This window comes from Dromiciops gliroides, chromosome 2 (genome assembly GCF_019393635.1).
Source record: "Dromiciops gliroides isolate mDroGli1 chromosome 2, mDroGli1.pri, whole genome shotgun sequence".
In the NCBI taxonomy this organism is placed as follows: Eukaryota; Metazoa; Chordata; class Mammalia; order Microbiotheria; family Microbiotheriidae; genus Dromiciops; species Dromiciops gliroides.
The window spans coordinates 442,701,600-442,714,303 of NC_057862.1; the positions used below are offsets into that span (position 1 = coordinate 442,701,600).

The 12,704-nt window shown below is 35.4% G+C and overlaps 1 protein-coding gene across 6 annotated transcripts in view; it reads right to left on the minus strand.

Moving 5' to 3' along the window:
• OSBPL2 (oxysterol binding protein like 2) overlaps positions 1 to 12,704 on the minus strand; it is a 125,640-nt gene that overhangs the window by 33,936 nt on the left and 79,000 nt on the right. For all 6 annotated transcript variants that reach the window (XM_043984063.1, XM_043984064.1, XM_043984069.1 and 3 more), the window contains 3 exons: positions 8,741 to 8,838; positions 3,776 to 3,958; positions 766 to 873 (listed from right to left, as the gene is read on the minus strand). In XM_043984063.1, coding sequence (XP_043839998.1) covers positions 766 to 873; positions 3,776 to 3,958; positions 8,741 to 8,838 — 389 coding nt within the window. The remainder of the gene's footprint in view (positions 1 to 765; positions 874 to 3,775; positions 3,959 to 8,740; positions 8,839 to 12,704) is intronic.

The window sequence follows — 12,704 nt, forward strand, 5'->3', positions numbered from 1 at the left end:
TTAAGACAATAACATAAAAATAAGAATAAAAACTTGGAGGTATCAGGAACCATCCCATAAAGTCTAAAATGTATTTAGAAGACCTCCTACCTTTATTACACATACTCTAGCTATTTTCTTTATAATCATGATTACTACCACATGAGAAAAAGAAATTAACAGAAATTTAGACTTAAAAAATAAGTAGTCTATATATAAGATTTACAGTGTTTTCTTCACTACCACTCTGTGAGGTACTTAGTATAAATATAATTAAACACATTTTACAAATGAGGCTCAGGGTGTTTAAGTGATATAGCCATAGTCAAATGTGTCAGAGTTGGGACTTGAAATCAGTTATCCTAAGTCCTATGTTCCTTTTGTTGTTGTTTGTCCTGCATTTTCAATGAGGACCACAACAGATGTCATGACTTGCTCTGAACTGGATTTAAGTGAGGCAGGACTGTGCAAAGTCACCAGCCTCACTTTCTCCTCCAGAGCCTTCTGGGACCAGTGGCAAAATAAGTTATCAGGACGACTGCAGATGCCTAGATGTTTAAGGCAATTGAGGTTAAGTCACATAGCTAGTAAGCATCCAAGGTGATATTTGAACTCGGATCCTCCCAACTTCAGGGCCAGTGCTCTATCTACTGTGCCACCAGCTGCCTCATATTCCTTCTATAATAACAACAGACAACCATGCCATGAACTTGTTTGGTCATTACACAAAGACATAGTATCTTTTAGCTGGAAAAATGTTTTAACTCTACAATTGTGTTCTATTACCTGTGATTTAAAATTTCAACTGTTCCATATTGTTCTATCCACAACTTGCCAATAATTATATTATGTACACAGCAGGTAGGATTTGTCCACGTGTAGGCTTCATTATGTCTGTGAAAGATGCCAAAAAACAAGCAAGTCAGAGGCTATAAAACCAAACTCACCGCATGACCCCAAGAAGCAAAATCCCAAACAGAATTAAACCATAATGATCTTAAACCTTGTAGAAGAGTACAATATTTCTTTGAACTCCCTCAATAGGGCTATTTATTTAGCATTCGTTTGAAATTTTTTTTTCTTTCCTTTGTAACCTCAACAAAGCCTTTTACTTAAATGTCAAAGAAAGCTAATAACCAATAAAAGAAGACCGAAACAAAGGAAAATTGCTTTCTATGAAGTTGTCCAAAGAGAAACACTCTACAAAACCCATATTGTGGCAACTGTGTGTTCACTGGTGTGAAAACTTAGAGGTATCAGGAACTGTCCCATAAAGTCCAAAATAGTATTTAGGAGACCTCCTACCTTTATTACACACACTCTAGCTATTTTCTTTATAATCATGATTACCACCACATGAGAAAAAGAAATTAACAGAAATCTAGACTTAAAAAATAAGCACACTACTTCCAATGATGCTACCTTGCCAATCAATTAATATTTATTAAGTGCCTACTATGTGGCAGGTACTATGCTAAATGCCTCAAACAGCTATAATTATCAGCAAAAAATAGATCCTGAGATTCTGGAGCTGGAAGAGGATTGGGAAAGGCTTCTTACAGAAAGTGGTCTTTAGTTAAGATTTGAAAGAAACCAGGAAGCAGGGATGAGAAGGGAAAAAATCCCCAAAGTACAAAACCCACTATGTGTTCTGTAATGCATGGATTCAAGTTACCAAGATAGGGTACAAAGGTGGTTTAAAATCTGTCAAAGTGGCTTAAATTCAGTGGAGTACATAACTATAACAACAGTGGATTAAAAGTGTTACTAGGAGGGGCAGCTAGGTGGCGCAGTGGATAAAGTACCAGCCTTGGATTCAGGAATACCTGAGTTCAAATCCGGCCTCAGACACTTGACACTTACTAGCTGTGTGACCCTGGGCAAGTCACTTAACCCCCATTGCCCCACAAAACAAAAAAGTGTTACTAGGGGATTATAGTCACACATTTGTCTAAAAAGACTTTATTTGTTTGCTTGCTTGGTTTTTTGCCAAGACCTTTCCTACAACACTATCTCTGAGGTGCCTGACCTTGTCCTATATAATACATAAGACTACTATTATAAGCTTCCTTGGTACTTGTGATAAATAAACTCCTTTGGAGACAGTCCAATGCTGATATATTTGGCTGAATACATCTATGTGGCAATGAGTCATGTTATATAGCAAGGCTCCAGGATACTAGTTTATGTATATGATGGCATGTGGAGTTGTCTGCCAAATGAAATGTCCCAGATGAGCTCCATTCTATCTAGATTCCTGAAATAACTGACTTATCAGTCTCTGTGGTTTTAGTTTCTCCTTGTTATAATCCAAGCTTTGCCTTAAAATCAGATTAATCTTTTTAAATTATAAACACCTCTGCCTGAACTCTACTTCTTAGACTCCTCCGTGATTTTCCATTGTCTTCAAATAAAATCCTCATTTGTTAAGCGTTTCATAACCTGGTCCCTTCCTACCTTTCTTATATATTACTCCCTACCATGAACTGTAGTGATACTGGTCTCCTTGCTGTTCCTAATGCAAGACAGTCATCTCCCAACTGGGAGTATTTTGATTTGCTGTCCCTTGTACCTAGAATTTGTTCCCTTCTCATCTCTGCTTCCCGGCTTCTTTCAAATCTTAACTAAAGACCACCTTCTGTAAGAAGCCTTCCCCAATCCTCTTTAACCTTACTGCCTTCCCTATAAGATTATCTCCAATTTATCCTGAATATATACCTTGTTTCTACTTAAGTTGTTTGTACGTTATTAGACTGTGAGCTCCTCGAGAGTATGGTATTTGGGTGGTGTCAGGAGGGGCTGGGAGGATCCTTTCTTTGTATCCCCTGTTCTTAGCATAGTGTCTAGCCAATAGTAAGTCTTAATTTTTTTTTTAATTGTAAGTCTTACATTCACGGCATTCTAAAACCCACTTTTCTATCTTTAACTATAAACCTTATGTTTTAACCAACTTGGACTACTAGTTACCGTTTTCCAAATGCCTTGAGCTTTCTTACACTCACAGTATTCACTGCCTATTGCAATGCTATTGTCCAATTTCCAAAATCCAGCTCAAATACCACATCTTCCACAAAACCTTCCATGGTTCCCAAGCTCGAACTCCTTGTTCCAAACTCTTACATTCTGTTTGTACCTTTTTTATAATACAAGTAGACTAATAATAACATATTTGTGTATACATTTTATCTTACTAAATTATAAACTCCTTCAGAACAAAGCCCATTTTTATTTATCTTTGTATTTCTCTAAATAACCAGAACAATACTTTGCATATACTTTATAAATATTTGCTAATTCATAGATGGAAATGATTATAAGTTGATTATGTCTCTAAAATTGTATTGCTTTCCTCAAATAACTAGGCTAAAACATTTGGCTGTGAGGTTATCTTCTAAACTTATTATTCATCAGTAAATCTAAAAGTTCTGCATATACTAAGCAAATGATTACAGAATATTAACAGTTTACAAAAGAAGTTTAGAAAGTCCCTGAGTAGTCAGATATTTGAACTCCAGATTAATTGAAAATCTAGATCATGATTAATTCAAAATTTATATTTAAGTTGGTTTTCACTGTTAGTAAAGCTAACAAAGTATTTCAGTTAAAAAGGACTATTATTTTTAACAGTATCTACCTAGGCCAAGTTAGAGGAAATAAATAAATTCATCAAATATAAGGGCATGGACACAATCAAAGACAAGAAAGAGATGTTTATTAAGCAAATTATCTTTCAAAGAAATTGCTCATCTCTCCTTATAAGAGGAGAGTCCCACGAGCTAAATTACCCAATACTTACTTGAGAAGCTCCAGTGTAATTGTTCCTCGGGGCTCTGCTTCTACACTTTTCCCCCAGAACTTCAATTTGGGGTAGATTGAGCCATGAAAGATAAAGTCCTGAGTGAGACCTTCTGAATAAAATGCACTAATGGGAGGATGGTGACTGACCTGTTCAGATATAAATCTGAATCCTAAATCATCCCTAGAAACCAAAAAAAGAAGGGTTTGTGGGAAGGGATATGGAAAGGATAAAGGTCCACATTAATTCAAACAAAATCAATTACTAAAATTGAAACAAATAAAGGTCAACCCATAAATCAAAACAAATATTGAATCTACACCAATTTTCATAGCTCCATCAGTTAGCAGGCAGTGGTAAATTGATGCCATTTAAGGTTTGGGTAGAACACATCCCAATTCTTGTCCTTTATAAGCAGAGTAGGAAGTAGAAGCACATATGTTCTATCATTCCAAACTGAAATATTATTTGGCCAGAAGTGTTTAATACATAATTTTTAAATTTCAACAAATTGTATAATTAGGCAGCATGCTGACAAAACACATCACTATTTCACCTTAGGAGAACATGAAACAAATCTGACACCATGACAAGGAAAGGAATATGAAAGGCTTAACACAGAGCCCTAACTATCCTTTGTGGAATTAGTATTTGGTATTACATTAGAATAATTGAGTTTATACTAAGAAGTGGCTTGTGGATAAAAGAGCGGAAGAACTGATCAGAACCAGCAAATGAGATGCTAGTAGAGGAAGTTCTTGCACTATCTCTGGCATAACAGTGTTAGGAATGCCCAATGCAGATCAGCAATTCACCTAAAGCTTAAGTCATAGGTGTACTAAGATGTTAAAACATTAAATTTCAAGATTCAAAGACACTCCATGCCAAAGCCCTACCAGTGCCCAAGAAACCAACCATTTTACTTTTTAAAAAGGCTTTCCTGGAACAGCATTTCCTCAGGCATTCTTAGAACATTCTTGAAGATATTCTCATGGAATTTCTTATAGTCCAATATATTTCTGGCCAGAGACATGATTTTTAAAATCCTCTCTCAATAAGAATGTCAGTTGATAATTGTTCAGGTACTGTGAATACACCCACAGTTGCAGTCATTAAAAATTATACAAGCTAAACTACATAATTACTAACTTAACCAGAATTAGAATTTCCAGTCATTAACCAGAAGTATTTTGTGGAGAGGAAGGAGAGTTTAAACATAAGATTTTTTAAAACCTGCCTACCAAAGGATGTAATTTACAAAATGAATGCTCACAAGCCAAGAAAAGAAAGTATATTTTTAGCTATAAAAGAGGAACTTGTAGGAGAAAAAAAGGCATTTGTAAGTGGATTAGCTTATTTATGTTACCTCCATATTAGAAAGGTCTTACATTTAAAATAAAATGGAAAGACATTCTTTGACATGTTCAAAGTCTTATATGTAAAATAAAATGGAAAGATATTATTTGACAAAAGTATAAACTAAGAATTAAATCATGACTTACCAAATGTGATTTTTTTTTCCAAAATGGAACAATAATTTTATCAGTCTGTGAAATTTAGTTCAATGAAATAAGTTCATGAAGTTAGATACCATTAGGTGTCGTGCTTCATTAAATATTTCAAGCTTCTGAGAATATTTCATCCCTATAAAAGGACCTATTCTCTAGGTCTTTATACAGTAAATTAAATATATCCTCTATATAGTTTTGGATTTTTAGTGACCAAAATGCCAACAAAAAAATTTATGGAGTGGCATCAAATTTATATTTAAAATATTAACAATAAGTCAAAAGGAAAGACAGTCTATATAGCCAGAATTGAGTGGAATACTTAGAAAATAAGTGCCATAAGTACAAAAGTATGAACACACAGATCTCTCTGGGTCTTAGTTTGCTGATCTGTAAAACAAGACAGTTAGATTTCTATGGTTTAACAAAATGATTGTGATCACAAGTTGAACTCTACTATCCATAATGAAATGAAGCACTGGAACATATACAATGTATTCCTGTTAACTAACTCTAAAAAGGTAGTAAGATTTCAAGAGCAGCTGCTCAGCCTTTCTGTGCCAACAAACATCTAAATCAAATGAAAAATCCAGACAGTATTCAAACACTAGCTGGACACACAGAAAGACTGTCAGCTGAACCATCTAGGGCTGCATAGAAATTAAAGGGTTGGTCAGAAAGCAGAGGAGAATTGAAAAATATTAAATTTATTACTGCCTTCATACATGATAGTACTGAGTTATGTGGACAAAATGGGCACATTTATGTTACCCAAAATAGCTAACTTACCCTCTCCCCAATTTAACATTTCAATTAACCAGACATTCTATACTTCACTTTTAGAAGAAAGAAATGACTAGAAAACAAGATGATGTCAAGGATCTTTTCTTTCTTTTTATCTCTCTCTACCTCCCACAGTCAACACAATCTCCTACAATGTGTATATTACAGTCCTGTTCTATAAGAATTGAGATGCTCCTCAGAATAATGACCCTTGAGTACTATAACACTCTCAATTACTAAAGAATTATTTTAAAAACTGTTTTGTCCTGAATGTGTGCTTTTAATGGTATGGGGAACTCCTAATGCAGATTAGCAATTCACCTAAAACTTAACAGTCTTAGGTGCATTAATGACACATCTATGGTCACACTGCCAGTCCATTTTGGAAAAATGATGACCTCAGGGCATCCTGTCTACAGAGCTGCTTTCTACCTAATATGCCAAAATAATAAAAATTGTAGCAGTAATAGTAACATTATTCATATTCACATAGCAGTTTAAGATTTACAGAATAATTTATTCAAAACAACCCTGTGAAGTAGGTAGTATATTATTATCCTGATTTTATGAGAGGGGAAACTGAAGAACATGGAGATCTGAGAGATAGTCAATGGTCACACAGTTAAGTGTTGAAGCTGGGACTCCAATACAGTTCCACTTATTTTAAGTTTAGTAATATTTCAGAAAGTTGATTGATACATTTTAATTCACTTATATTCCCAATGCTTGAATATATTTCAAAGTTTTTTTCAATATCAGAATGAAAGGGCAGCACAGTGTAGTGGTTAAAATGCTAAACTTTCAATAAGGAAGGCCTGGTTTCAAATTCTGCTTTAGATACTTAGTAGCTGTGCTATCTAGAGCAAGTCACTTAATGTCACACAGCTTCAATTTTCATCATCTATAAGAATAGCAACTACCTCACAGTGTTGTTGTGAAAATCAAATTAGATAATTAATATAAAGCACTTTGCAATCCTGAAAATGCTGTGAGCTATTATTATTTTCCTGAGAATATTTAATGTGGTTTTAAAAGGATTTTCTCATTAATTTCCCAATAAATCCAATATTTCTATTAATTAAAATATTCTTTTTACTAGTACTACTCTACAATATGTACTATCAGCTCTAGGAAAATATGTCTCAAGTGTTTTCTGCAAAAGCCACACTCATTCCCTTCTTGATATCTTATGAGAAATAGCTTTGAAGATAAAGGTCTGGACTTGGAGTCAGGAGGGGCTAGGTTAGGATCCTTTCTCAGACACTTATCCCCATATGACCTTAGACAGACAAGTCACTTAAACTCAAGAATGACTCTCAAATGCCTCATCTGAAAAATAAGGGAGTTGGACTCAATGAACTCTAAGATCCCTTCCTGCTCCAAACTTATGATTCTATGATTCTGACAATGGCAGGCCAATGTGGTGGCTAATAGTAGGATGTCCTCTTCTGAATTTGTACAGCACAGGCAGTTAGGTGGCTCAGTGGACAGAATACTAGGCCTGGAGTAAGGAAGCCCTGAGTTCAAATTTTGCTTCGCACAATGACTCTGGGCAAGTCACTTAACCCTGTTTGTACCAGTTTCCTCATTTGTAAAATGAGCTGGAGAAGGAAATGGCAAACCACTCCATTATCTTTGCCAACAAAACCCCAATGGGGTCACATAGTGTTAGACACAACTGAAATGGCTGTAACAACAGCAACACAGCACCTGCAGTTAATAACACACGATTAAGTGCTTGTTATCTTAAATTTTAGAGCTATAAGGGTCTTGGAGATCATCTAATCAAATCACCTTATTTTATAGATGAGGCAGTTAAGGTGAAGGTAAGTTAAGGGGCTGGTGAAAGATCACATAGCTCATTAGTGACAGAGAAGTTCCAGAAGACTCTTGGTAACTTAATAAATACTAGCTTTTCCTCTTAATAATTTTCATAATTTTTTTGAGGGCAAAGAATTACATCTTGTACTTTTTTTTAGTAGTCCTTTACAGCACTTAGGAGACAATGGGCACACTGGCACTCAAATAGTTCCTGATTATTACTCTAGCATTCAAGTTAAGCAAGAGGTTTAGTACTCAAAAAAAACTCATTTATTTTCATACCACTACTTTAAAATTAGAAGTAATAATAGTCTAAGAGATGATTGTCATTAGGTTAAAGGTTAAAATAAGTGGCAAAACTCAGGATCTTGTATTTATGATATATTATTATGTAGTGCAGGCCTACCCTAAACTGTTCTTTCTTTTCTATAAAATTCATTAAATTAATACTGGAAGAAAGCACTGTGGGAGGCACAGAGATGAAATTAACTCATTTTACATATTAGTACCCATTTATATCTTGGCTTATAATGTACACAGTTCTTAACCTACAATAAAGCTACATTTCTTTTAAAATACTCAATGTAGATTTCCTTTAATTAAGTCCTATAATATTATCTTTCCTTTTATACAGAATTACTAAGGTTTTAATATTTCACTAACAATATTCTACATCTACGAGAGATAACATCTACAGGGTTCAAAATGCTTAATAAGATTTTTTAAATAACAATTATTTATTGTAAGAAAAGAAAAAATGATGTTGGAAATACAGATTTTTTTCATTTGCTAAAGGAATTTCAACTACTAGATCTCAATGATGTGTACCATTTATTTGTTCTTTTGGTCTTACCTGATTAATTCATATGTTTCCCCCAGTAGTGGATTAAATGGTTTACCAGTCCTCTCCCACTGAGAAGCCACAGCCGAAACTGCAAAAGCAGCTACAGCCTGTAAGTAACCCACAGGATTAAATGAGGCTATTTTCTAGTAAGCAAAACGTATAGTATTGGGGGACAATCAGATAATTAATTTCATTCTTTTCTCTTAGAGTGATTTCTCAGTTTTCTATTTGCAATTTTTTTTTAGACTACAACACTACTGGGAAAAGAAAGAAGCAGTAAATGCTTTCTCCCTTCCTCTTACTCAAAAAACCATCCCTTCAAACAAATCTAGAAAATGTATCAGAATAAATCCTCTTGAAGAAATCTAGAAAAAGTCACAGTGAATCATTTATCCATCCTGAGTCACAATAGGAAGGCAGACACAGAGGTCTGCAGACATTAAAGACAAGATCTGGCCAAAAGCATGCCACACAAGGAGCATTCCAGTACCCAGAGAGGCTGTGTACCAAAATAAGATGTCCCAGACCTACACTGGGGCACCCATGCAGGATGCAGGAACAGGTGCCAACTGGCAGCTTTGGTGCTACTCTGCAGTTTTGAATCATAGATCCAAAGTGGACCAAGAAGGGGATTTGTGCCCTAGGGTGCCATTCCTGGTTAGAAAGGTCCTGTGCAGCATACTGAGAAAGAAGGAAGTTTAGAAGCAAGCATCAGCAGTGTGGCTCACATCCCAAAAGTAGTGCAGGATCAGGGGCAGCTGGGTGGCGCAGTACATAAAGCACCAGCCCTGGATTCAGGAGGACCTGAGTTCAAATCCAGCCTCAGACACTTGACACTTACTAGCTGTGTGACCCTGGGCAAGTCACTTAACCCTCACTGCCCCGCAAAAAAAGAAAAGAAAAGAAAAAGAAAAGTAGTGCAGGATCTCAGTTCCAACATCTAGCCCAATTCAAAGCCTGCAGAAGAATAAACAAGGGCAGGAATTCCAGACCCACAGAGCTTTCCACCTGGTTGACAAATAAGTCCAGTAGCAGTGTCCTCTTGTTCAGACCCAAAGCCAGATAAGAAACTTACAGAGCTCAGACCACTTTGGGACCACTGAAAGTTTGCAGGTCCTCAGTCTGTCACAGAGATCTGGAATATAACATTTACTATACCAAGAAAGCAGCAACAGGACCAGCCTAGACCTTCCCTCAGCAAGTGTAGCAACACCCAGCCATTATATCAAGTCTGAAGTCAGGAGGTAAGAAGAATGAGCAATCAAAAAAAAAATCTCATCATTAAAATATTTTATGGTGATGGAGACACTCAAAACATAAAAATTTAAAAATTTAAAAAAACAAAACAAAACAAAAACAAAATAAATTTGGGGCAGCTAGGTAGCACAGTGGATAAAGCATGGGCCCTGGATTCAGGAGGACCTGAGTTCAAATCCAGCCTCAGACACTTGGGCAAGTCACTTAACCCTCATTACCCTGCAAAAACAAAAACAAAAACAAAACACAAAAATAAAAAAGAATGACTCAGAAACATATACAAGCAAAGCCTCACAGAAAAATGTAGCTTGGGTACAAACTCAACAAGTTGCTGAAAAACATAAAGTTTTCTTTAAGACATTTAAAAAATTTTTTTGAATATTTTATTTTCCCAATTACATGTAAAAACAATTTTTAACATTCATTTTTTAAAAAGTTGAGTTCCAATTTCTCTCCTTCCCACTTTCCCTTTCACTCCCCCTCCCTAAGACAAGTAAGCAATTTTATATAGATTATACAAGTACAATCATGCAAAACATTCTATAATAGTCATGTAGTGAAAGAAAAGAGACAAGAACTCCATAATAAAGTGAAAAATATTATGCTTCAATCTGCATTCAGATTCTAATAAGTTCTTTCTCTGTAAATGAAGAGCATTTTTCATCATGAGTCCTTTGCAATTGTCTTGGATCACTGTATTGCTGAGAATAGCTAAGTCACTGTTGATCACTGTACATTATAGCTGATTACAATGTTATCCTGGTTCTGTTCATTTCACTTTGCATCAGTTCGTATAAGTCCTTCCAGGTTTTTCTGAAACCATCCTGCTTGTCATTTCTTATAGCACAAACAGTATTCCATTACAATCATATACCATAATTTATTCGACCATTCCCCAATCAATGGACATTCCCTAAAATTCTTTACAACCACAAAAGAGCTGCTATAAATATTTCCCATTTAGGGGTATCTCTTTGGGATAAAGACCTAGGAATGATATTGTTGGATCAAAGGATATATACGGTTTCCTTGCCCTTTGGGCATAGTTCCAAATTGTTCTCCAGAATGGCTGGTTTAGTTCACAACTCCACTATTACTGCTTTAGTGTCCCAATTTTCCCACATCCCACCCCCCCCTCCAACAAGTACCATTTTCCTTTTCTGTCTTATTAACTACTCTGAAAGGTATGAGGTGGTACCTTGGATTTGCTTTAATTTGCATTTCTCTAATCAACAGTGACATAGAGTATTTTTTCATTTGACTATAGATAGCTTTGATTTCTTCATCTGAAAACTGTTCATATCCTTTGACCATTTATCAATGGGGAATAACTTGTATTTATATAAATTCAACTCAGTTCTCTATATATTTGAGAAATGAAGCCTTTATCAGAGAAACTTGATGTAAAAATTGTTTCCTGGCTTTCTGCCTTCCTTCTTATCTTGGCTGCACTGGTTTTGTTTGTGCAAAATATTTTTAATTTAATATAATCAAAATTATTCATTTTATATATCATAATGTTCTCTATCTCTTGGTCATAGATATTCCCCTTCTCCATAGATCTAGCCAGTAAACTATTTCTTGCTCTCTTAATCTGTATCTGGTATCATCCCATGTCTAAATCATCTCTCCATTTCAACCTTATCTTGGCATATGGTATAAGATTTGAGGGGGGGGCAGCTAGATGGCGCAATGGATAAAGCACTGGCCCTGGATTCAGGAGGACCTGAGTTCAAATCTGACCTGAGACACTTGACACTTACTAGCTGTGCGACCCTGGGCAAGTCACTGAACCCTCACTGCCCCACCAAAAAAAAAAAAAAAAAGTAATCTCTACCTAGTTTCTGCTATACTGTTTTCCAGTTTTCCCAACAGTTTTTGTCAAATAGTGAGTTCCTATCCCAAAAGTTTGGGTCTTTGGGTTTCTCAAATACTAGATTACTACTGTGTATTTTGTACCTAATATATTTAACTTATCCAGCCCTCATCTTAAGCAGTACCAGATTGTTTTCATGTTTACCAATTTATAATAAGCTTGAGATCTGGTATGGCTAGGCTACCTTCCTTCATATTTTTTTTCATTAATTCCCTTGATATTCTTGGCCTTTTGTTCTTACAGATGAATTCTGTTATTATTTTTTATAGCTCTATAAAATAATTTTGGCAGTTTGGTTGGTATGGTACTGAATAGATATTAATTTAGATAGAATTGTCATTTTTATTATATTGCTTAGATCTGCCTTTATTTGTATAAAAAGCATTTTGTAATTGTGTTCATATAGTTCCTGGCTTTGTCTTGTCAGGCAGACCCCCAAGTATTTTATGTTGCTTATGGTTATTTTAAAAGGAATTTTTCTTTCTACCTCTTGCTGCTGAACTTTGTTGGTAATATATAGAGATGCTGAAGATTTATGTGGATTTATTTTATATCCTACAACTTTCCTAAAGTTGTTAATTATTTCAAATAAATTTTTAGTGGATTCTCTGATTATACCATCATATCATTTGCAAAGAGTGATAATTTTGTTTCCTCAATTAGTCTAAATCAATTCCTTCTCTCTCTCTGTCTCTCTATCTCCCTCCCTCCCTCTCTCTCTCTCCACCCCCGCTCCACTCTTGCTCCTTACCAGTGTTTTGTTTCTATCACCTCCCCAATCCATTTTCCCTTCTATCAATACCCCACCTTCTCTTATTCCCCTCCCTTCCTATCTCCCTA